The 24,394-nt window shown below is 38.3% G+C and overlaps 4 protein-coding genes, 1 long non-coding RNA gene and 8 other non-coding genes across 14 annotated transcripts; 10 read left to right on the top strand and 3 right to left on the bottom strand.

Annotated features, from left to right (window-relative positions):
- Positions 1–619: 619 nt before the first annotated feature.
- On the bottom strand, positions 620–1,727 carry Obp56c (Odorant-binding protein 56c). The gene is made up of 2 exons (XM_017072870.4): positions 1,592–1,727; positions 620–1,376 (listed from the first exon to the last, which is right to left on the bottom strand). Exons 1-2 carry the CDS (start codon positions 1,658–1,660, stop codon positions 738–740), a joined length of 708 nt encoding a protein of 235 aa, XP_016928359.3. The 5' UTR covers positions 1,661–1,727; the 3' UTR covers positions 620–737.
- Positions 1,728–4,269: 2,542 nt separating this feature from the next.
- Obp56d (Odorant-binding protein 56d) lies at positions 4,270–5,023 on the bottom strand. Its single transcript, XM_017072444.4, has 2 exons — positions 4,825–5,023; positions 4,270–4,764 (listed from the first exon to the last, which is right to left on the bottom strand). Exons 1-2 carry the CDS (start codon positions 4,870–4,872, stop codon positions 4,417–4,419), a joined length of 396 nt encoding a protein of 131 aa, XP_016927933.2. The 5' UTR covers positions 4,873–5,023; the 3' UTR covers positions 4,270–4,416.
- A 9,115-nt stretch (positions 5,024–14,138) lies between these two features.
- On the top strand, positions 14,139–14,744 carry Obp56e (Odorant-binding protein 56e). The gene is made up of 2 exons (XM_017072365.4): positions 14,139–14,274; positions 14,336–14,744. The coding sequence occupies exons 1-2, from the start codon at positions 14,146–14,148 to the stop codon at positions 14,675–14,677; spliced, it is 471 nt and encodes a 156-aa protein (XP_016927854.4). The 5' UTR covers positions 14,139–14,145; the 3' UTR covers positions 14,678–14,744.
- Positions 14,745–15,497: 753 nt separating this feature from the next.
- LOC108008942 (uncharacterized) lies at positions 15,498–16,998 on the top strand. Of its 2 annotated transcripts, XR_011603801.1 has the most exons (3): positions 15,791–16,596; positions 16,650–16,916; positions 16,984–16,998. It is a non-coding gene; the product is annotated as an uncharacterized lncRNA (long non-coding RNA). The 2 variants fall into 2 exon arrangements; XR_011603800.1 differs by lacking the exon at positions 16,984–16,998 and having other exon boundaries at positions 15,498–16,596; positions 16,650–16,963.
- A 683-nt stretch (positions 16,999–17,681) lies between these two features.
- LOC108008806 (thioredoxin C-1) lies at positions 17,682–18,397 on the top strand. The gene is made up of 2 exons (XM_017072711.4): positions 17,682–17,957; positions 18,022–18,397. The coding sequence occupies exons 1-2, from the start codon at positions 17,785–17,787 to the stop codon at positions 18,284–18,286; spliced, it is 438 nt and encodes a 145-aa protein (XP_016928200.3). The 5' UTR covers positions 17,682–17,784; the 3' UTR covers positions 18,287–18,397.
- Positions 18,398–19,455: 1,058 nt separating this feature from the next.
- TRNAI-AAU (transfer RNA isoleucine (anticodon AAU)) lies at positions 19,456–19,529 on the top strand. Its single transcript has one exon. It is a non-coding gene; the product is annotated as a tRNA-Ile (tRNA).
- A 212-nt stretch (positions 19,530–19,741) lies between these two features.
- Positions 19,742–19,815, top strand: TRNAI-AAU (transfer RNA isoleucine (anticodon AAU)). The gene has a single exon. It is a non-coding gene; the product is annotated as a tRNA-Ile (tRNA).
- A 162-nt stretch (positions 19,816–19,977) lies between these two features.
- TRNAI-AAU (transfer RNA isoleucine (anticodon AAU)) lies at positions 19,978–20,051 on the top strand. The gene has a single exon. It is a non-coding gene; the product is annotated as a tRNA-Ile (tRNA).
- Positions 20,052–20,175: 124 nt separating this feature from the next.
- TRNAI-AAU (transfer RNA isoleucine (anticodon AAU)) lies at positions 20,176–20,249 on the top strand. Its single transcript has one exon. It is a non-coding gene; the product is annotated as a tRNA-Ile (tRNA).
- Positions 20,250–20,462: 213 nt separating this feature from the next.
- Positions 20,463–20,536, top strand: TRNAI-AAU (transfer RNA isoleucine (anticodon AAU)). The gene has a single exon. It is a non-coding gene; the product is annotated as a tRNA-Ile (tRNA).
- Positions 20,537–20,724: 188 nt separating this feature from the next.
- Positions 20,725–20,798, top strand: TRNAI-AAU (transfer RNA isoleucine (anticodon AAU)). The gene has a single exon. It is a non-coding gene; the product is annotated as a tRNA-Ile (tRNA).
- Positions 20,799–23,609: 2,811 nt separating this feature from the next.
- On the bottom strand, positions 23,610–23,681 carry TRNAM-CAU (transfer RNA methionine (anticodon CAU)). The gene has a single exon. It is a non-coding gene; the product is annotated as a tRNA-Met (tRNA).
- Positions 23,682–24,041: 360 nt separating this feature from the next.
- Positions 24,042–24,113, top strand: TRNAM-CAU (transfer RNA methionine (anticodon CAU)). Its single transcript has one exon. It is a non-coding gene; the product is annotated as a tRNA-Met (tRNA).
- Positions 24,114–24,394: the final 281 nt, after the last annotated feature.

Genomic DNA, 24,394 nt, shown 5'->3' with positions numbered 1-24,394 from the left:
ATTATTATTAAAATTCAATTATATATATTATTTCGTTTTTGAACAATTTAATTTTATAATTTGCTTAACCAATTGGTCGTTTTCACATTTCGGACAGCTGTCTTTCGGGTCAGCGAGCTCTAATTCAGTATTTATTTACTCTGTTTTGCTGTGCGTAGCCTATTTAAATTTGTTTATAGTTATAATTTAAGTTTAGTGGTAAATAAAATAAATTTGGAAAGTAAACAGTGCATCTATTGGCCAAAAATATGGGTACAACTTTTAATATTGTTAAGTCTCAGAAAAATAAATATGGTTAGCCTTGCAATACCAATGTGCTCTATTATTTATATAGAATATTAAAATTGTTAATACTGTTTAAGCTTAAAATCTTTTTTGGATACTTTAATATTATATATATATGTATATATTTTTAATGCCTTCCAAATTCTTTACATAACCTACATTTATTTTACTTAGCCCACATCCCAAAACTATGCTTTGGATATTTGGTACTTACGTAGATAAAAGTTTAAGCCCAAAATTGTGCTTTATTGGTAATAGTTGGGATTTAAAAAAAACGTGAAAGCTACATTACCAACTTAGGATAAGTTAAATTTTAAAATGGTTATATGCAGACAATTTATTTAATTTTTGAGTAGCCAAATTACTTTTGTATACACTCATTGGTTTATTTACTGTGTTTTTGATTAAGCAGACATCGATAAGTAAAGATTATACCAATTATACAAAATTAACTACTCCGATTTGGTTGTGGTCACTGATTCGCCCGAGTGCTGGATGCCGTCGATAAAGTCGCTGCCATCCGGACCGAATCCCTCGCTCTCCGCCTCCGTTCGCTCGAGTATCTCACGGATACGCTGCTCCGCCTCAAGGGTTTTCAGGTGATTGTAGCACAGGTGCAACTTGTAGGCCGCCTCGCAGCGGGTTTTGCCCTGCAGATCGCTGCACTCCTTGATCTCGGCCTTCTCGTGCTGGATGATCGTCTGCACCTGGTTCTTGAAGGCCTCCTCCAGCAGGACATTGTACCTATCCAGATCCAGGGTCTCGTACAGGCAGCTCACGAAGCACTGAAGCGGTTCATTGTGTTTAAGGTCGAGAAAAGGCATCTGGGAGTTGCCATTAAAGTCCAAATCGCCCAGGTTGTTGACATCACCCATGGACTGAACTGGCGTCGGGGCCACATCGTTCTCGTTGTTGTAGTCACTGTTGACCAGGCTCATGTGAAAGAGCTTCAGCTGAGACATCGAGATCTCGGTCTTTCGCATACAGGACCTCAGCATATCCTGGCTAAGCTTGGTCTCTGTTCCGTTTGGGGGATCTGGAACCAGGGTTCGTGTCATGGACAAGTTTAGCGAGACGGTCAGCGATCGGGCCTGCAAATAGATTATTTTTAGCATTGTGAAATCCCTAATTTACTAGCATTTGTTATCTTTATATTTCCAAGTATTTACGTTCGGAGCACATTTCTCTTACTTTTATTGTCAATAATAATTGAATTTGTAAAATTCGTTTTGATAGGAAATTTAATTTTCTTTGTTATCAGTATTATTAAATCGTTTAGTTTTCTAATAATTTGAGGAAACATTACCCATGCTACTGGCAGAAGATCACTGAGACTCAGGCAAAGCAAAGACAGCAAATTGGCTCGAAAATACATCTAAATACAATGTTTCACAAATATTTATGATTTTACTTTAAAACAGGTTTGAACTATAAGGCCCGTCGTGGCTTAACAGGCTGCTTTTATAGAGTCTACTTTGGAGAGCCCATCTCATTTAAAATTGCTATTTAATTGTGGTCTAAATCGATCGCAAATCCATTTAATGCCTGACTAGCTGGTCAGACATTAGGTTAGCCTTTTTAGAAATATAGCAAATAATGTGCCATGCCTCAGTGCATTGCCAAAATCATTTTCGGGTGGGAATTCAAATTAGCATCGCCTAAAAGCCTTCATATGGGATATATAATGTGCCCGTTTAATGGCTTCTATAATTACGCAAAAAATGGCAGGCTCAATTTGGTAGATGAATCTACAAAACATTTAAGTGACGTTCCATAAAAGTGTCTAAAAACTGGCGAGGCAATTACTTTGTATACTTTTAGTCTGTATTGTTCCCATTTGTTAGTTATTTCAATTAAAATAATCATAGTAATTACTGACTAATTTATTTTGGTGACTAATGGGAGTTTTTTCATAAAATACTTTCGAATAAATTCAACAAAATATACTTTCTAACTCAGCTCTAATTAGATTCCAGATATGGTAATGTTGCAAAATAGAGCTGGGCAAAACGAATGATTTGCTATTGATTTTAGGGGGAAAATACAGAAATGCGCATTACCCTCGTTTTAAAAACTATCAGTATTCTGCTCTGTATTGGCCATTAACCGTAATCATGGTATTTCTATCTTTTAAACGCCGAATACTTTGCCAGCTCTATTGCGAACCAATTCAATCACATTAGTTTCAACCACACCAACTGGTTAACTTCAACTCCAACTTTCCTTGGCTCTCTCTAATAGACGGACTTAATAACAGTCTTGTGCTGATAATCAGGAATACAACCGCAACATCCCCGGCCACATCACATATTGGCCTTTAAGATCAAAGAAACTGCACATGGACAGACAAAAAGCGAGGGACATCGAAGCATGAAACAAGACAGTGGCAGCCACCCTGCAGCGAAGTTTTTATAAAATTAAATTACATTAATGTGAGAACCGCAGGCTAGAGAACCCTCCCGCCTGAACCAAAGCATTAGGAATCAACCCCACCCAACCCCAGCGATTTCCTCAGACCTTGCTCCATTGGCCATTGAAAGCCAACTAACGGGAGCAAGACAAGCCAAACAAGAGGGCCAAGACAAAGGCTGATGTCGAGCATCAATGTGCTACCATCTCACGCGTGTTGGTTCCTTTGACAGGCCGCCATGGCTGTCTACTTAAATGCATTAGTTCTGGGGGGTGGAACCCTGAAACCCGTCGATTGGACTGCCTTTTTAATAGACATTAGTAAACGCATCAGTGATTGTTTGTTGGCCAAGCTCTTGTGCAGACAACTGCAACTGAAACGGATGCTAAATGGAAGTGACATGACAGCCAGACCGTCCCCAGGAAGTGACAAAATGAATTATGGACGCCAAGCCAAGTCCGCCACCCTGGCTGCGATCCACAATCCCCAAAGCCAAAGCCAAAAGGCAAAGCAATTGTGCCTTATGTGCCCCACCTGGCCCCAGAAGTTCAGCCGGTAAATGCAATTGCGACACGTGCTCAATGAATGTTTAATGATTTGTTAATTGGATTTGGGCTTTTAAAAACACGCTTCCATGTGTCCAATTCATTTGCTCGGCCCGCACGCATCCATCCCAGTATCCAGGATCCCAGGATTCGGTACACAGGATCCCGGTCTTTGTGCGAATAAGTTTGCCGTCGCTCATCAATATTTATGCCAGACATGAGCGGGCAAATACCTCTGGGATCGGTACTCTGGCCAAGGACTTAAGCCCCTGACGACGGTCTGACAGTGGTCCCTAATGATGGCCCACTGTTATGCAAATGGGTGCGTGGCCAGGACCACCACGCAAATGGGTCATACAGTGGAGCTTCCATTGACAAGTCGAATATGCATAAATAATTATGTATAAGAATTTTGGTCCTAATTTCTTTGGATATACAAAAAGGGGCATGGGCTGTGAGGGGCTGTCAAAGTTGGCAACGTAATTTTGGTAAAAAGTTCCCTTAATGACTCAAAGACCTTTGGAACTTCTAAACATTTTCGTAGAATATGCTCGGTTTTACATAAATAATTATTTTTATAAAATTATTGTCCTTTAAAATCAGTTAAATTTACATTTAAATCAGTGGCGGATCCAAAATTTCGTTGTGGGGGGATATACAAAAAATTTGTTGGGTAGAAATCCTACATTTGGAATTAAATAAATACTAAATGTACTTTTTAACCCGAGTGGGGGATCTATCCTCCATATCGCCCACCCCCGTGGATCCGTTTAAGATTTAAGTAATCTTAAAGATATTTTCTATAATTAATATTATTTGATGTTTAAAGTTGAGTAGATTCCTAACCTACAGAGCTAAAATAACCTGTGCTAATCTAACAACTAAAATTCCAGTTTATGAATATTATTTTTATGTATTAACAAAAACTTTTAAGTTTTTGCACCTGATGATACTTCGAAGCAAAAATTAATTTTAAAACGTTCCTTATACTTTAGAACCTTAGAAAAATAATTATACTATTACCAAATATTACATTTTAACACATTTTTAGGTAACTTTTTATTCAAGGAGCTCATGTTATATTCTTGGTATTCTCATAGGACAAAGGTAGTTAAAACAAAAAAGTAACAGGTCACAGACAGATTATCACACATATTGAATTTGCAAGATTTCCGCTTAGATTTGGGCGCGGTTCTTGTAATAGCACTGGAATAGCTGGAAGGCGGTGTCGCACTTATCAGCTCCCTTGGTGGAATCACACTTGGCCTGAACGGCCTTCACGGTATCCTCGCCAACCAGCGGTCCCAACTTGGCCAAAACGACAGCGGGCTGGACCTCTCCATCGATCAAGAATCCGGTCTTCTCCAGGAAACAGTTGGCGAAGCACTTGACCTTGGGATCGCTGTCCCCAAAGTTGCCATTTCGCAGAGCGATCGCCTGATCCTTGGTGACTCCCTCCTGCTGGGCACAAAGGGCGCCATTGGCATGGGCCACGGCCTTCTGCTCATCGGACAGCTGAAGTTCCTATGAGATACATATATTATAAACATATAACTCAATCGGTGGGGTATTCATTTAACTTACGGCAAAAGAAATGGCCAAAATGGCAGACAGGACAATCAGGAATTTCATGGTGCCGGTTGAGATGTTATTGGGAACCCTTTGGTATCGGAACTGTTTGTTTTATTCTGCTAGCATCTGGCTTTTATACGATTTTTGATGCTGCTTCGCTAGAGTTTTGTTTTGATTATCGCGTTTTGTTTTCGCTTTACTCCGGTGATCACACTGTATAAGCAATTAAATATACACACGGCTATATATCGGTTAGTTTATTTAAATCGCCGTTTTAATGGTTCTCTCGTTGTTTTTGCTTTTTTGTTTGGTCCAACCCCCTTCGATCTTGTTGATAACCCGACACTGACTCACTTTTTTGTGCCATTTCGGCTTAAAGTTCATCCGACACTCAACTCAGCAAATGAAGCAAGTTCGTTGCGGTTCCCATTGTAGTTATAATTGGCCTTAATGCCCCAGACTCGAGCTCATTATATGGCTAAAATAATTGGATTTCCATAATGTAAGTGCTAATTGTAATTTCAGATTTTCCAACGATTATAAAAATGTTGTACTTCCCAAGGGTCAGAGTGGGCAGCGAAGCGTCAACGTCAACAAATTGGATTTAACAATACCTCTAGCTCTCAAAACCTTAAACTTGAAATACGATTTAACGTAGGTTTTTATTAAGGTGTTAAAAAAAGTGCGGGCAAAGCATGAGAGGGCAGTTTTAAAGGGACTACATAAAGGTAGAAAGAAGATTTTCTCTTACTTAAGAACATACATAAAAAAAAACAAATTTTGGTAATAATGCGAGTAATCTTAAGTATTTATCCACCCATTATTGATAGGTAATAAAACTAATATATTTATTTGCCATTATTCATTACTTAGAATTGCAGGTCAAGCATGAGTGGACAACTATCATTGTGCAATATTTATAGTAATATATTCAATCGGCGGTAAATCGCCTATGGGTTTTATATTTATGAAAAGATAAACCGATCGTCATCTATTAGAAATACAAATCTGAACCACCAATCTTTCCTATCATTATATATTTGTCAGATTACAAGTCTTATAATTAAAAAATTGAAGTGTTAATCTAAAGACTAATTACTATACTCAATACTCCTAACAATTATTACTTAGTCATGTAAGTAATTTCTTAAAGATAATTGAGTTGTTTGGCCCTTATTTGATTAAAGTTAAAAATAAATCTGCAATTACATTGTATAAATTAATTGCTGACAGATGATCGTACTGAATTATCAGACCGGTTTTAAGTTCGTGAGTTTTTTCCATTGCTTTGTTTGTTTTGGGCAAAGTTTGAAGTCAAGTGCCGGTATCAAAGTCTAAAAATGCAAACGAGTCTCAAAATCTCGAGTCCATGGGGCGAAACGAACTGGTTTGCTGATTAATTTGTAGCCCAGATATGTCTGGCTGATTAATAATTAAAGTGACATTCAGATGAAATGGAGATATATGTACATTTATGCATGAGTTTTAAGCGGAACCGTTTAAGGGGTCTAACTGCCCGAATTATTAAATTATGGTAATAGAGGCAGCTACCCAAAGTTGATGCTTACGTGCCAGAACTTTGGACTTATATTTTATCAATATTTATTGCTGACAGCATCGATAATTCATGACCTACTCAAGCCATAGACCCGTGCCATGGGCTTGGGCTTTACGGAGAGAAAAGTTACCAGAGTAGACTCGTAAATAGTTACGCACGCCAGGCAAAACAAAATGTCAGAACGATTATTGCGGCCCATCGTCGCCTGCCAGGGCCATAACAGAAGTAAAATATTTAAATAGTAATAAATTCATAATGTCATCGTGTATACAGCTCCAGCTCCTATCGGGTTCCTCCCAACGATTTATAGACAATAATAACTGCAAACACGAAGCAGCGGGTGACTCCTCAAGTAGTTTGATTTCAGTTCAAGGAGATGGAGATGTAGCTTTTTTGTACCTGGTGAAAAAGTTGGTTGGTCCCTAAAAGTTCCCCTTAGAAGAAGGGAATAAAACTGTTTTATTCGCAGACATGATAGGACGGGTGGGAGGGTCGCATGTGGCTCATATATAATATAAATATTAAATACTATATGGCATGCCATAAAAATATAAACAGCACATAAAACGACAATGAAAAACAATGGCACACGTTATTATGTGCCCGAAGAACTACGGCTAATGAAATGTCATCGGACCCGAGGGCTCAACTCAACCGAACTGAACTGAAATGCAAATGTCACGCGAAAAACCATTTGACGAGAACATTACGTTGACATAATAATAATGCCGTCAACCGTTGAAGGACCCCCGTCTTAAAGCCAAAAGCTCGGTTAACAGTCATATGCAAATTTTACGAGCTTCTCATGACCAGTCATAAAAGCCAATTTATTAGCTATGAGAAATTAAAAAGAAAAACAATTAAATAAGTGCAAAGCGTGAATTTGATTATGGTTTGGGAACTACTAAAGCAGAAATTTGATGCACTACAGGTTAGTTAGAAATTCTCTTAAATTTCAATTAGAGTAAAAGACTAGGTGTTATATTGAGAGCTTTTGTGAAGTTTTTTATTCATTTACTTAGAATTAATTTTTTTTCCAAATGGATTATCGTTTGTAAGAAACAATGTATCATAGTTGATAGGTAAAAAGTTGTCTATAAGAAACTATAGGCTTGGAACTATCGCCAAATAGATCGTCAAAAATCTATCATTATAAAAAACAACGTATCGTAGTTGATAAGTAAAAAGTTTCCTACATGGAACTATAAATTTGGAACTGAAAATATTATTTTATAATATCTCTTAATGGTATTTTAACCCTTTTTAACTATATTATATATTTTTATTTATTAATAATTTGTAAACTATTCTATAGGCTCTTGCCCCAGTCACTCTATATTATGCTGCTGATAAAAATCAATAATTTAAAGATAATGAATGCAAAAGGCCTCCTATCATGGCAGCTGTGTAATTAATTATAACCAATGGCGAGATAGGATCTCCCGCTCCTGAATTCGCAAGGCTAGCAAAAAGCTACAGAAATTCAATTAGGCTTATCCCATGCAATAACAACACCGCAAGCAACAACAAGAGCTACAGAACAGCTGCAACACCTGCGCAATTAATTAGTGTTTGCCGCATTAATTTCAGAAAATAAAAAGAGATGGCCCAAAGGAAACCATAGCCACCACCAGATAGGATGGGATTCGGCTGGCGAATAGGCACCCTTTAGGGTCAGAACCCGGTGTGGCTAATAAATTCAGAAAGCATCCTTGGCTTTTCCACAATTGGAGCGGAAAATCCTCAATGGGCCAGAAAGCCAGTGTAACACTAAACCAGGTAAATCAAATAAAGCAAATTCAGTTAATTTAAATTATAATGAGACCACGATGGCGGGGGCTAAGCAGAGAATACTATTTGCTGATGGAAAGATGAAAAGCAGGCGAAAACTTGTACAAATATGGTGTGCGTATTTGTATTAGCCAAGTGGAATTTAAATAATGAACTCCGCTACAAAGAATGGGTACTAAAACTTGTATAAAAATAAAATATATGCCAAATTCTATTAATCATCACAAAAAAGGGTCTTAAAATAATGTGCATTAAAAGTATGTTACAATCCATTGGATAATCTTTTCCCAGGGCTCGCAATAAAAATGGAAAAGATATCATAATTTCCACTTCTATAATTTGTTTACGATTATGGCCGCATGCAAAATAAAACGCATTTAAGTAATTAAGTCATAAAAAAAGAGTGGCGTGCTGGGTTGGCTCCTTCATAAAAACCAGACCGCCTGCAATAAAATGCCAAAAACAAAACAATTAGGCAATTAAATGTCTTGGTACTACCAAAAATTTTCGTTTTGGTAACAAAACGCGTCATAAAATAAGCCAAAATATACTTGGCCCGCGGGAACTGTGAACTGATGGCGGTCGGTTTGGCCCTAAAAATGGATCACAAATGGGGGAAATTATGTGAAAATGTCTGCTCTGGCATCTGCCGTTGTCTCCCCCTACCATTTCCCAATAAAAACGCAAGGAAAAGGCGAATGCGTATGCGAGTGTTTTAGTAATATTTATTGAATTCCAGTTAACGAACCCAGAACCGATGGAGCGTTGGATAATGGACAGTGTGTACGAGACCCAAAAGGGGGAAAAATAGGGACGGGGGGCCATGGAGTCAAGCAAAGCTTACAAAGCTTTTCAACGCACATTTTCCAAACACCCGGGGAAACCCCCCTCCCCCAAACAGCCGGAAAATTCCGAGCTCTGCAAAATGAATTCTTTTGTGACAAGTTCAATTCGGTTGAGGGGCCAGTCAGTGGCTGGGATGCGGAGTTCATATATGGAACTCCAGGCGAACTGTTGCTGCTGCTCCTCCAATCCTCCAATCCTCCAATCTTCCTGTCATATGGCGCATCAAAGACGTCCAGGTGAAGGAATGCAGTGCTCTGCGTTCTGTAAGAAATTGAAAAAAAAAACCGAACTGGGGGAAGCTTCGGCGGCTTCCCGATGATGGGAAAAATGGAAAATCTCAAGCTGCGAAAATCAGCAGCAAACGCGCTGCTTTCACTGGCATTATTGTCATGATGCTGTGCGGATATTTTCCTGTGCGCTTGGAATTTTTAATAAACGTTAAAGTTTATAACATTCTACGCTCAGCGTAATCTGTATGCCACATACAGTACATATCGACGCCCGAGGCTTATCCTTGAAGGAGAATACAACGATGTCTTGACTCCATGAAACTGCAACCAAAAAGGTAATCCAGGGGCATAAAGAGCCTCACATAAAACCGACTAATTAGGCAAAGCATCTAATTAGAGACGCACAACAAGGACATGCGTCCTTTGTGCCGCCTCGTAAAAGCCAAAGCCCCCAAATGACAACGTCGCTAAAAATTCTTATCGCCGGTACCAAAATTAAGCCCCAACTGGGGAGCAGAGCCAGAAAAGCGAGGAAAAGGCGACAAGGAAAGCCGGGAAAAATTTATTGTGGCAAAGGTTAAAGACGCGCGCCATGTTAAATGTGGAAATTGTTTAATCCACTCCAATCCAGCTCGGCAATTACAATTACAGGGTCCGTGGTCAGCTGCATGAAATTGGAACTCCGTCCGAGGAATACGAGGCAGATAAACTGGATGGGAAAAAGGGCAGACCCGCTCCAGAAAAAAAGAACAACCTGAAAGTAAAAGAAAAACCTATTTGCATTTTATTTTCTTTGTAATTTGATGCTCGATTGCTTTTTTTAGTGTGTAATGAGGTGGGCTGCAAATGGGTTTAATATACACATTCCACTAATGCCAGACGGGAAACTTGAAAGAACTTATCACACGCATGGTTGGTCATTTTTCCATTAACCTGCGGAAACTTTTAAAAAGTAAATCTTACAAATCGAATTAATTTTTTGTCACTATAGGTTATTTTATATCTGGCTTTTATGGCTTTAATTAGGGTAATGAATATAGCTTTCTAAAACAAAGTACTCTTAAGAGAATTTCTTAATTTTTTTTAAGTCAATAGCGAAGTAAAAAATATGGGAGACCTTTCAAAATTTAGAACAAAGCACGAAATTTAAATTTTCGTTTTTAAATTTAACACTCAAAATTTTGTTAGTCGAAAAAGGGGAAACATTTTTATACCCAATGATAATACGGCATATATCTGGCTTAAATAAGGGTATTAAATAAAGCTTTCTAAAACAAAGGACTTTTAAATTAACATTTTTAATTTCGCTCTTTAAATTTTATTATTTGAAATAGGGAAAACATTTTTATGCCCAATGATTGTTTTTAAATTTTCACTTGCCCAAAAATATTCGAATAATAGAGGACAGCCTGTGGCTTCCATTCGGAAATTTCCATTCCGTAGCACGCACGATTGCATCCACAAAATACCCGGAGAATATTTAGGCGCCCTAAGAGGAAACTGCCATTGCGACGTGCAAATTGATCAAAATAAATTGCATAAAATATTCCATTTACGTTCCCATTCCTAGCGGAGTTGCCCCGAAAATTATTGTAAGCATCTAATGCAATCAGAAAGTGTTGCAACGCCTTGGGGCAGATGGGCCAAAACAATGCCATTAATTTGCTTCCCAACTGGCCGGCGATTCTGTTTTGAGTTATGCCCGGAATTTGTGATAAGCTATCCCGGATTACGGACTGAAAATACCAAGGAGACTGAGCTTTCTTTTCCGGAACTTGCCAGGGGGGAGGGGGTGGAGAAAGAAATTATTTTAGCACTCGGGCGGATACCTCTTTTCAAGCTGTTAAAATAATTAGTGGGAAATGGCAGCTACCCCACACCCACAATCCAGATGCAAAGCGAAAAGTAAAGCTTGGCCGAGAGCAGGTCTGTTAAATTTGGAACTGCAACAAAAGAGTTGATTATTTACCCACGTGCACAAAGTTCTCCTCACGTGCACTTCCATATGCAAATACATCAGCCAGTCATTAAATTAATTAAAAAGAGCTCTTTCCGTGAAATGACTGTGCGAAAACTTTAATTTGCACCAGGCTCCGGCGAACCGAGTATTCTGTTCGTGTGTTTTCTGAACCATTTCGACAGCACCAATTATATCCAAATATTTTTGGCTCCATCCTAGACCTATCTATGCAATATTCTGAACCATTTTAACAGCACCAATTGGCTGATTTTAGACCTATCTATACATGAGTCGAATGATAATTATACCAGCTTAATTTATTTTCACACATAAAAATGGAAATCGTTTTGATATCGTCAAACTACCTTTATTACTTAATGATAGTGTGATGAATTTGTACATTTTTATTGTAATACAAGGCCAATATTAAACCAATAAGCAATACGCACATGATAATTACTATTTCATGAAGTTCCACATAAATAATTACCGATTTCCATACAGTGAACTTTGTTATAATATTTATATCAGGTTTGGCCTTTAGGGCAAACATTACCAGCGTAAAAGTACTCTTAAATGGTTATCTAAAGATGAGAACAACCCTTAGTTGTGGCCAAATATTCTTTTCTCTGGAAACTATCCTCAAATATTTTGGGGAGAGTTCAACGAACTGGCGCCTCCAAAGGCGAGAAACCCCAAAGGAATTGTCCTACAGTTTCTGAAACTGATAATTCTGTTTCAAAACCTCCCACATGTCACGGGGTAGGCAATAAACTGAGGCGTAAGATTTACTAATAACAATGATATAAGACATTTCCCCAAATGAGTATATAATAAAGCTAATGGAAAGTTATGGAGCCTGGGGGCTACGGCGGAAGAGATTCTTTTCGGGGTGGCATTACAAACATAGATACAAACCACCGGACAATTAATGGGATGCCGTTTCATTACATGGCACTCAGACATTCCTCAATATCGAATTGATTAAATTTCACACTGAAAAATAATGTCGAGTGTTGAATTTATGGCAAAGCAATTTAGCGTTATCACCTGGAATGCTCGGAATGGCATTCCGGTTGCAAATGCTTCTTACCTGCACACATTGCAGAACTAAACCTTTTCGGAGAAATGGGTAAGGGTTTGGGGCCAGACTTAATGGTCTATTAAGGTGTTTGACCGACGATTTAAATGCAATTAAATGGAAAGTCTTCCAATGCTTAATGGTAGGCCGGGGGTTCAATTAAAATAAATGAAATTGCCGAAAAGAGTGGCTCGTAAAAATGATAAACACATTAAATGGGTGCTGGTTGCCATCAATAAATGCCCTCCACTGACATTTATTTATGAACGCTAATAACTTTTAAAGCTTTTCATTTAACTCAAATACAAATGGCCACCGCTGAAACTTGATGGAATGGGATAATGGGGCGAGTCTGACATGTTTTGGCGGTTACTTTTTGCACACACACACTTGGCCACAAACACAGGAGCACAAAATGTCAACTTTTTGCCAACCGAAAATTGTCAAATGCACAGAATTTTAAGCGCCATACATTTATGTTGATGCGGTTTAAAAGTTTTTTAATTACATTTGCAGGAGTCCCGAACCACCCACCGAAAAAACAACGACAACATCCAGATCCTTTTGGTCCACCCATCCGAAAAACACATCCACACTCGCGTCATTCAGAGTATATTTTACGGTTTATGATTGTATTTGGCTGGGAAAATGTTTAAAACTCATTTAATTTGAAACAAATTAGAAACGATAACACACAAAAGTGAGCCGTTGTTCTTGTTGTAGAAGCGATACTCCTTCTAATGTGCACTTTTTACTTGTTTCCCTTTTTTGCCACCTATTTTGACACTAATGGTGTGTGTGGGTACCAAAAATAAGAGGAATGCAGGTTGATTATGTTTATTTGAAAACATTTTTTATTAACAGCTACTTTGGTTTTTCAGAAAGGTATTATAAAATAGAAATGAGAAATTAAGTAAGCACTGGTAGTAGAAAGTTGACCTTCTATTGAGCTGTGGAAAAGTGATAGGTCTTTAAAAAGATCTTTTTTAACTAAGAGGATAGTATGGCCTATTGCAAAGGTCAAAAAATATACCTTTGATCTGAAAAGGTAAAGTAAATTTCATTAGCAACACAGCTACTTAGTTATTTTTACAGCTTAATATATTAGATTCCTATCTTTAGCTTGGCGAATCTCGTTTTTTAGAGAGGCTGCATGGAAATGATCATTAACTGATGACGTGGGGAACTCGTTTCTTGCATACACATTAACCCATTTAATTTCAGCATTAGCCCCACATTTTCGACACCCACTCACACACTCGTCCTCTTGTCACTTGCTTGTCAATCATCCATCAAAGCCCCCCACAAACCCATCAGGACTGTGAAAACTCTGGGCTACTTATCTTCACATTGGATGCTCGCAGAAACAGAAACTAATTGCTAAAACGCCTTGATGCCTGTGTAAGCAGTGGGGATTATGTAAAGACACAGGCAAGTAAGAAGAATCCTATCTCTAACCCTGAATCATAAAAATGTTTAGAGAACAAACTGAGGCTGGGCGGGTCATCATTCATTGGGCCCAAACAAATATGGCCAGGCCAGCGAGTGAATGCTATCACTTTTTTGGGATCTAGTTTGACCCAAATGTGTGGTGGTTCATAGCCAGGAGCTGGGGTGGCTTAATCCCTGCTGACTTAGGATACTTTAAAGAACGCAACGAAAATTATTAATAAACTGCAAAGTCTTGGGAAGCTCAAGCTAGTCTGATTGAAAGCTGAAAAGATACATGAAAATGACACCAAGACAAAAATTGCCAGTCAGCATGGCGAGGTTGTTTCTCCACGAACCCAAGTTAGAGAAAAGGCAACCGTTAACTTAATATGGTAATCAGACTAGGGTCTATAGTCCATCAAATCGAATCGTATAAATGCTGACTGCCCACAACATTAGGCCAACAGTTTCGATTCCAAAAGATTCTAAGCAACTCCCGATCAGCATCATGAAAGTATTCATCGCTCTCGTCGCCTTTGCAGCTCTGTCCTTCGCAGCTGCTGTGGTAAGACATTCTCAAGAGGTTCCTTACAGAGATTATATCCTATCTTTTTGTAACCCTTCAGGAACTCTCGCCGGCCCAGATCGCCGTGGTTAGACAGAGGGCCCAAGCCTGCGCCGAGCAGGAGGGAATCACCAAGGAGCAGGCTATTGCCCTGCGCGCCGGCAACTTCGGGGACTCCGATCCCAAGGTGAAGTGCTTCGCCAACTGTTTCCTGGAGCAGAGTGGCCTGGTGGCCAACGGTCAGGTCAATCCCGCTGCGGTCCTGGCCAAACTGGGTCCCATCGCCGGGGAGGCAAAGGTCAAGGAGGTCCAGGCCAAGTGCGACTCGATCCAGGGAGCCGATAAGTGCGACACCAGCTACCAGTTGTACAAGTGCTACTTCGAAAACCGCGCTGAAATATAAGTCAAAATATGTAATCTGAACATTGACATTTTTATGAAATAAACATTCCTTAATTGAGCTGCAAAAATTATTTGGTATTTTTAAAAACACTTAGAAATCAGTTGTGAGCTCCTGAACAAGCGTTTAAAAGGTTACATAAATAATCAACTAAATTTCTTTTGTGGAAAACCGCAAGAACTTTGTTGATAAAGCAACCACCAAAAATCTATAATTTTAAACCTTTAAATAATGATTTAAAAATAAAATACTCAGACATGTTTATATTTTACGTATTAGAGTTCTCATTTCAATTCTAACATTTTGGCAAAAGGGGCAAGAAAGTTTCACTCGAAAACTCACAAACAGTCTTTTCTCAGAAAAGGACATTACAATAACATTAATTAACTTTGATTTGTTTCTTTAAAAACAATATGTTATACATTTTTCCCATACTTGCAAAATAAACCTGCCGTTGCTATCCAAAAAAAAGGTCTGAACGTTTTCAAAAATTTTAACACAAAAAAAAAGGAACTCAACTACCCTAATAATCCTAAATAACTAATGTTTTTTCTATAGCTTGATCAAATAACATATAATCTATAAAACATTATGATTCCCTGAATGAAAACATAGCGAACACACAGCGAACATAAGTTAAAGGAAAGGGAACAATATATGGACCTCAGTTAAGGTTCGCCATCTTGTATCGTACAGATGTAGTTAAACGATTGGTTAATTTATACGGCAAAGCTTAAAAAAAAAAACTCGGATCTTTCCCTGGCCTATGCCATTTTGACAATGGGTATATGAATTTTATCAATTTATTAAGGTCAAACTTTATTTAAAGATATTAATTTACAAAAGGATTAAAAATATATCTCTCTTCGGTATATTCATACTGTCCCAGGAAAGATAAAGGCCCAACGAAACTCCTTACAAGCTGCAAAGCTTTCATAAGTTTTTAATCTTAGCTAATTGATATATAAAAGACATATGAACGCGAGACTAAAACTAAAACTGCCAGTCAGCATGGCGAGGTTGATTCTCCAAGAACCCGAATGTGAGGTAAGGGATCCATTCACTTTATATAAGGTTAAAGTCCATCGTGTCGAATCGTATAAATGCTTACTATCCGAGACATTCAGCCAACAGTTTCGATTTCAAGAGATTCTAAACACCACAAGCAGCACTTTTCTTTGCAGCTGCTGTGGTAAGTTATAAGCTAGATATCCAAACTGTTTGAGGAGATGAAATCCTGTGCCGAGCAGAAGGAAATTACTTCGGGAACTCCAATCCCAAGGTGAAGTGCTTCGCCAACTGTTTCCTGGAGCAGAGTGGCCTAATCTTTCACAGTTATTGCTGACAAAAGTTAACATCATATTCTAAGAAATAATTTTTATTTAATTTACTTTACCTTTAGCGTATCCTAAAATTATCAAAGTATACAATTATTTTAAAGGTTCTCCTAAACCGTAACACATGTGAAATCAATTTAGAACATGCTTGAAAGCCTTGATGAGAGTGAAAAATGTAGTTTAAGTATCTGAAGGAAAGAAAATTTTCATTTTGGAGCAATATAGTCGACCGCCTTATATCAATCAATGATAACGATATGTGTAATGATAAATTTAAGAAGTTGCAATGCTCCTATCACTAAAACGAAATATAGGTTTTTGACAAAACAGTTTAACTACAAATAAAGTTTACATTTCAAAATTGTGCGAAATGTATTTTAAGAATAAATTTGTTCAAGCGAAATCTAGAAGGTTGTACTGGAACGATAAATTAATCATTAATAGGCGTGCAATTCGTCGGTAAAATGAATCCATTTAAAGCACGTCCGCAGCATCTGAAATCGGTATAGAAGCACAGCCGTCGAAATGAAATGGTATTTTGTTTTGGTATTTCTATTAGGCATTATGGCTGTGACAACTTCACAAGTAAGTACAAAATATTTCGGAGATAGTACTTTTCTAATTTTTAAAAATTACAGCGGAGGGACTTCAAAACTACGCGTGATTGCGAAAGACAAGAAAATGTTACACTGATGGAAGCCTACGAAGCTGTATTTTTAAGGAGAACCGAGCCCATAGATCTCAGGGTCAAGTGCTTTTTGCACTGTTCCATCGAAGAATCGATTAATTTCAGAAAGGCTTTTAATTTAGTACCGCCAAGCAAGGTCGATCACTGCATGTTGATCAAGGATGAGGATAAGTGCGAGGAGGGCTTGAAAAAGTTTAAATGCTATTACGATAAATAGGTGTTTTCAACTTTGACTTAAAAATAAAGTTGGAATTTCCAATGCCATTGTTTGTGTTTTCGATAAGGAAAAAGCAACAAGGATAAGTGATGTCTTGAGATGGATTGTCTTTTAGGGCACAGGATGAAGGCTGGCGATCCGAGAAGGAGTATTCTCAAATTCAAGCATAAGCCTTCTCGTTTCCAAGGGTAAGATCTTTAATTTTCTAGAGTTAATAGTTTACGATTTTAGTAAAAAATCTCTCTTATGGAGACGAAAGTGTGATTGTTCTTAAGAGCGATTCCCGTTCTATTTCAGTATTCTGGGTTTTAAGAATTTTTTTTTCCTCGATTTCAGCACGGGTTATGGCTCCCGATCCCAGATAAAATATTTTGAAAAGATTAAAAAATGTTATATATTTTTTCGATAACCAAATAGTAAGTGCTTTGAGCATTGCTTAATGGATTCTAGAGAAATCATCTCAAATATTGAGATCAGCCCAGAGCTACCTTGAAAGAATGTTTGGCATTCGGGAATTAATCAAAACAAGCGCATGAAAAGTGTCATTCCACTAAGGTAGCCAGAAAATGTGAATTGGGACCCAAGGTTCTGTAGTCCTACAAATGGGTTATCCAGAATAGACAGAGATAGATTTTATGAAACAAATTTATATTAAAAACTCTGTATAATAAACATTTTTTTTATTTTTTTATGATCAAGCAGCCATTGAATTTAGCTTTATTTCAAAAAGGGTTTTAGAGTAATTTTCGGTATTCAGTTGATTCAAAAAACTCAAACCGTAAGCAAACTTTAGCCCCCAAAAATTTTGGATCAAAATTTGGTTGAAAAATTATTTATTTCGATTAAAATTAAAGTTGTTCGCGTGAAGATGTCTAGCTATAGACGACTGTACCGAGCAGAGCGACTCATGAATCTGCTGAAGGCGAACCGCGGAATGACCAGCACAGGCAGGCAACCGATCTTCGATGTGGAGACCAGAAAGGACTTTGAACAGCGGGTGATAAACAGTGATCGACCGGTGGTAGTGGATTTCCATGCCAGGTGAGCTCATCCCCCATTACCCAGTTAGATCCTTGTCCTTGACCCAAACTTTCTCTTCGAACAGCTGGTGCTGTCCTTGCAAGGCTCTGGCCCCTCGACTTGAGAACATCGTGTCCGAGCAGGGCGGTCGGGTGAGGTTGGCCCGCGTGGATATCGATGAGCACGGTGAACTGGCCATGGACTACAACGTGGGATCCGTTCCATCCCTGGTGGTCATCAGCAAGGGCAAGGTGGTAAATCGTATGGTTGGCCTACAGACCAGCGAATACATCCGCAAGTGGCTCCATAAAGTTGTGCCCCAAAAATCATCTGCGGATGCGAAGAAATAGATCAGCATGTCAATCGAGAGTGGAAACACGTTCTTTGTAGGCTCGCTTTAAGTACGATTAAACCATGTTCAGGGCAACACGTTTTTAATTAAATTTCGATTTAACAAGTTGTCTGCTGGCGCCTCACCTATAGGGTTTCTACACTGAGGAAAATAAAATATATTTGTTTTTGCAAACTGTAGGTACTTTCATTATATTCACCAAAATCTTCTTTGTCATAGTGACAGTTAAATATTGATTGGTTTTACTTATTATTATTAAGCATTTTGAAAATTTTTAAGAAATAGATATATTTTAAAAAATGTATATTCAACTTAGTATTTTATTTTATAGAAATAAGGACTTTAATACACAGACCTGTTGAAAAGAAGTTAAGTTGAAGTAAAATTTATTACTTTACTTTATTTATTATATCGTAAGGAGATCGTTAAAGCTCAATTTTTAGTTTGGAATAAAATTTTTAAATCATACAATTTTCGCTCAGTGTGCCTCTGTTCAAATAGCTTGGCTCCCGGTGGCGGCAATTCAAAATGCAAACAAAGTCTCGTCTCGTGCTCAAACAATTTGCGGATCGGCGCCGGTGGACAAGGGGGCGGGGATGGGTGGGAAAAGGATATACTGCCAGCAACAAATACAAAACATACACATCTCAATTGTTTGCGTATTTGTTTGCCAAAAACAACAAACTTACCCGCTCTCCGTGGCCATGTGTGCTTTTGTTGTGTATCCCAGCCTGTCTAGGCGATGGCAATGCATGGGGGAATGTCTCTAATTGATTTTGGTAATGTTGCTTTTTAATGAAGTGTCACAAATGTGTTGCTTGCGATGATGCATGTGGTGTCGAGCAGCATTAAACTCCCTCAGGAGCGCAAAAGAAACACAATTAATGCCGTCTACAGTCAGTGGTAAATTAATTATAAATACGACTTAAATTGTCTACATACAGAAAAAAACTCATACCATTCTATTGGGTTTTAATTAAAATGTTTTTTGCTACATGGTTGCGCGATATTCCAAAGAATATGAATAAAAACGAAAAATATTGTATTAATATGCTATTTACGGATAAAGCTGATAAGAACCTCTCTTTAAAGCAATGCCGATCTTTAAATAATGAAAGAACCACCCCCGTGCTGGAAATCAGGCACCGAGACTGCCAGCGTCACGAAGGCCCATTAGCTCAGTTGGTTAGAGCGTCGTGCTAATAACGCGAAGGTCGCGGGTTCGATCCCCTCATGGGCCACATCATCTTTTTTTTTAATTTTCCAATTTCGGATCGAAAGATTGATCAGAACATGAAAACATTCGAAGTTTACTTTTTTATTTGTTATATTTTAAACCCTATCACATTTTGTAGTGCGACATACTGTCGCAGTCTATAGATAAATATTTGCGTAAATAAGAATTAGCCTTTTTTAAGTCAAATTCGTTAAAAAATCAAGATGGCGTCAACTAGGCCCATTAGCTCAGTTGGTTAGAGCGTCGTGCTAATAACGCGAAGGTCGCGGGTTCGATCCCCTCATGGGCCACAACAATTTTTTTTAATTAACCAAATTTTTATCTGAGGATTGATCAAAGCAAAGAAACGTTTAGTAATCAATTTGATATTTTATATTAAAAAAAAATGCAGACGCATTAGAATGAATATTTTTTAAGTCAAATGGGTTAAAAAATCAAAATGGCGTCAAGAAGGCCCATTAGCTCAGTTGGTTAGAGCGTCGTGCTAATAACGCGAAGGTCGCGGGTTCGATCCCCTCATGGGCCACACAATTTTTTTTTGTTTTTTAATTTTGATTGCAAGATTGAGCAATGCATGGATAAATAAATACGTAAGCTGGAGTAACATTTTTTAATTCAAAAAGGGTGGAAAATCAAGATGGCGTCAACAAGGCCCATTAGCTCAGTTGGTTAGAGCGTCGTGCTAATAACGCGAAGGTCGCGGGTTCGATCCCCTCATGGGCCACAACATTTTTTTTACTTCTAAATTTTTAATTTGTTGTGTATTTTTAAAAATAGATTCCATTCAGGCCCAAAAATTTGTGAACTTTCAAAATGTTAAGTCGAATTAATCGAATTCTTAAATTAAGACTTAATGTTAAGAAGTCAGACATGTTTAATATTCAGGACTAACATTTCTTAAGTTAAATAGGTTAAAAAATCAAAATGGCGTCATATAGGCCCATTAGCTCAGTTGGTTAGAGCGTCGTGCTAATAACGCGAAGGTCGCGGGTTCGATCCCCTCATGGGCCATAACTATTTTACTTTCTCAGTTTTTGATCGAATTGAGCAAAACATGAAAACGTTTGGAGATCAATTTTTGACAAATCCTTTGGCTTTTTTTTGCCATAAACCACCGACGCCAGAAGGTAAATTAACAGTTTAGAATTAAAATATGTTTTTAAATTAAGTACGTTTAAAAATCAAGATGGCGTCATCTAGGCCCATTAGCTCAGTTGGTTAGAGCGTCGTGCTAATAACGCGAAGGTCGCGGGTTCGATCCCCTCATGGGCCATTAAACATTTTTTATATATTTTAATTTTTAAATTATTTATTTTATTTTCCAAACGAATTCACAATTAAAATTGTAAAGTAAAAGTGTTGACAATGTACAGTCCGCAGTAAAGTTTGTTTGCGCCGCACCCACAAAATAGATTTGCCGCAATGTAATTGAGTATTTGTATTCAATTAAGACTTATTTCAATATTTGCATAAATTCAGCAGACAACCAGCAGACAGGAGTGCCGAGTCGAGTTGTGTCGAGTGGTATGCAGTCCAGTTGAGTCCTCGAGCGGATATAAATCCCTCATATGCTCGGGCATAATTTGGTGAAACGAAACTTGGACAAACAGTTGAGATTCTGGAGGATGGCGAGAGGATGCTCTTCGGTGTGGACAACACCAGGACGAAATCTATGGGGATGTCGACGAGGTGTGGGTGCATGTGTGCACACTGTCTGATTTTGACAGCCCGCATAAAGCGAGCAAAGGACTCTGGTCCTCGCTGCCTAGGTAAACACTCGCTGAAAGGGCCAGCTAAATGCATTACCTCCCCTGGATTTTCTTCCCTCTACCGACCCAGAAATTGGCGACACAAACTGCAACAAATATTAATTTTTATTATGCAAACATTGCTTTAATTACATTATTTTTGCGTACACGCCCGGCAAACAAACTTTCCCCACTTCACGTATGTGGCCAGCTCTTCAGTTCCCCTCATCGCCCTGATCAATCACTGGAAAATTGGATTTTCATATGTGCTGCACTGTCTCCCCCTCTATCTCCCTCTCTCTTTCTGTCTTTCCCCATCTCTTTCGGTCTCAGTTTATGCAATTTCCGATACCCACCGTTGCCTTGTGGCGGCAAAAATCAATCGGTCCTCCTCCCCCAAACAGCAGTCGTCCATCGTTTGACAAGCACAAACACAAACTTAATCAGTACCCATGGATTGGTCAATAATTTTTAAATACAAATCAAGTGTTAACTGGGGGCTTAATTGTGGGTTGGCCACCGAAGGGGTTATAAAAAACCCAATCACGTTTGCTTTTTATTTGAGAAAATTTAAATTTGTTAAAGGCTTACGCAAAAAAATGTTTGTGACTTTAATTCGATGCTTTTTGCTGGACTTTATTGGACCAATTTGGTTGATTTGTTTGGTAGAAACAAATGTTTTTTGCCTGTGAACAAAATGTAAAAATAAAACCTAATTATTACCATACAGTTAATGCTTTAAAAAAAATATACCTAACTCCTAGAAATGCATTAAAATCTGTATTATTTAACTATTTTCGATTGCTGAAGTGCCAGCCGACTAAAAAACTAAAAGTCGGAACTCGGAGAAACCACAAATACCCCCCAAAAACACTGACAACGTGGGATTTTAACACTCGCCAGCTGACTGCATCGAGCTCAGTTCAGGCGGAACCCTTTTGCTGTCTCAATAGGAAAGCCGGCGACCGACCAGTGAGGGAGAATATGGAGGAAATGTGTCCAGTTTATTTTTTTTTTTTACCCCCTTTACCGTCTATCGAATATGTCGGATGCCGGGCTGACGGAAATTCGATTTATTTTCATCAATATTCAATGTCATTGCAACATCTTCGTGGGCAAAACCAAAAGCGTACATCAAGCATGTCACACAAAACCAACAACAACGTTTGGGGGGCAATCCGCAAGGAGAAGCACCCAAACCCTTTTGGGTCGAGTCCAATGGAAATGGACTTTGTGGCTTGAAACTTTTTGGGGGTTTTGCTATTAAAATTTGATGCGCATGTTGTTGTCTCGTTGTCGCAGCTGCACGTGCAGCAGGCACTGGACAAACCACCGGTAGATAGGTGGTTCCCAACAACCCATACGTATACCCGGTCATACCAACCTATGACATTCCCTTCTCCTAGGTGAAAATGTCGCAGTCTGGCGTCGCAGTTTTTGGCCATTGGTCGTCCATGGGGTTTGTGCCAAACTTGACGCGCTCTGCCATTGCATATTTAAACAAATTTATTTGCAATTTAGTGTTTGCGGTTGGCTTCCACTGGCCCGCAACTCAAACGCCCCACCGAATCCATCTCAACTGAATGGTTTTGTGCAATTTGATGGCGCGCTTTTAAGTGGCGCGAAAATTAATTAAAATTTTTGCCATTTATTGACAAATATGTCAGTATGATTGGTAACCCTCCGCGTGGCTGAGCACATTTGGTAACATTTTTCACATCCCTGGTTTGCTAAGGAAAATATTTTAACTTCTTTAAAGGCAACTTTTCGGAAACTTTAATGACCGGAAACCTGGACTCCTGCTCGCAGCCACATCGCATCTCTTAGCAATGCAAACAGAAGCGGCAAAACCAACAGAGTCCCACTCGGTGAGTGGTTATTAAAGCCGTATCTGTGCCAGTGGGCAAAAAATGGATGCAGAGCCTCAGCAGATGTGTGGGGGCGAGCTGCAAGTCCGCGATAAGAGAGGTGGCGGCCAGGCACCGAGTAAATACAAAATCCACGTGAGCTGGAGCCGATGACACGCATTGTGGAATGAGCGAAACGAAATCAAATTTTCGATATAATTTTTAAATATTTTTCGGGATTTTTGTTTTCTAAAAATTATAATTTAACAAAATACAAACTTGAAAAAATGTGTTTATTTTCTTTTATAAAACATTGGTTATTTAATTTAAACTAGCAAAGTAAGTGTTTCTTTTTCATTTATATAGAGTACCTTAGTCAAGTTTTTTTTTAATATAAATAAAACATTTAATTATTATATTGTTTTTTAAAACTTTTTGAAAAACAAAAAAAAAATTGAAAAAAGAAACCGCGCTTGCGATTGTACCACTTAGCAGAGCAAGGTTTCGATCCTCGGACCTCTGGGTTATGGGCCCAGCACGCTTCCACTGCGCCACTCTGCTTGTGGTTATCTTCGCGCCAAGTTTCATATCAGTCTACGTGGTTCCGTGAAGGAAAATACTCTACTACTTGAAATAATTTACATTCCTTGTGAAACTCATTTGATTGGCAAATAAATAATAAATATAAGCTGTTAAATAAACTAATATAAATAGAGAATATAAAACCACTGATAACACAAATGAGAACTGAATAAATGCAAAAATAAATTATAAAGCACATATTAGTAAGATTCTGGTTTAGTTATTGGTGTCCAACCCTTATTTTTTCACCCTTATTTTCTGACATTTATTTAGTTAAGTGCCATCTCGCTCACTTCAGGGACGTTGACTCATAATCAACATTGTGCTTGCGAAATCACAAGCAGAGTGGCGCAGTGGAAGCGTGCTGGGCCCATAACCCAGAGGTCCGAGGATCGAAACCTTGCTCTGCTATGGTGTGAATTCACATGTGCGAATTCTTTTTTCCGTTTTTTATTTAAGCGACATGCAACCAAAATGTAAAGAAACCTTGTTACCAGGGGTATTTAAGACACGGGCAAGAAAAGAACAAGGGCAATTGAAAATTCCTTTTTAAAAAAGTAAAATTCATATAAATATATTGAACAGTCCCAATTTGATAAGTATATTTAAATTTGCTTATTGTTGTGATTCCTAATAAAGTGATTTCTACAAATTATAAATTTTTTTGAAGAAATTATTTGTTACAAAATATG

This window comes from Drosophila suzukii, chromosome 2R (genome assembly GCF_043229965.1).
Source record: "Drosophila suzukii chromosome 2R, CBGP_Dsuzu_IsoJpt1.0, whole genome shotgun sequence".
NCBI lineage: Eukaryota > Metazoa > Arthropoda > Insecta > Diptera > Drosophilidae > Drosophila > Drosophila suzukii.
Note: the sequence above shows the minus strand (reverse complement) of the source record. Positions and strands in the feature narration are given on the sequence as shown.

Coding starts and splice junctions, on each gene's coding strand:
- Obp56c (XM_017072870.4), bottom strand. CDS start 1,660: ATGTATTTTCGAGCCAATTTGCTGTCTTTGCTTTGCCTGAGTCTCAGT. Junction 1,377..1,591: donor ATCTTCTGCCAGTAGCATGG/GTAATGTTTCCT, acceptor ATCTATTTGCAG/GCCCGATCGCTGACCGTCTC.
- Obp56d (XM_017072444.4), bottom strand. CDS start 4,872: ATGAAATTCCTGATTGTCCTGTCTGCCATTTTGGCCATTTCTTTTGCC. Junction 4,765..4,824: donor TTTTGGCCATTTCTTTTGCC/GTAAGTTAAATG, acceptor TGTATCTCATAG/GAACTTCAGCTGTCCGATGA.
- Obp56e (XM_017072365.4), top strand. CDS start 14,146: ATGCTGACTGCCCACAACATTAGGCCAACAGTTTCGATTCCAAAAGAT. Junction 14,275..14,335: donor TGTCCTTCGCAGCTGCTGTG/GTAAGACATTCT, acceptor GTAACCCTTCAG/GAACTCTCGCCGGCCCAGAT.
- LOC108008806 (XM_017072711.4), top strand. CDS start 17,785: ATGTCTAGCTATAGACGACTGTACCGAGCAGAGCGACTCATGAATCTG. Junction 17,958..18,021: donor GTAGTGGATTTCCATGCCAG/GTGAGCTCATCC, acceptor CTCTTCGAACAG/CTGGTGCTGTCCTTGCAAGG.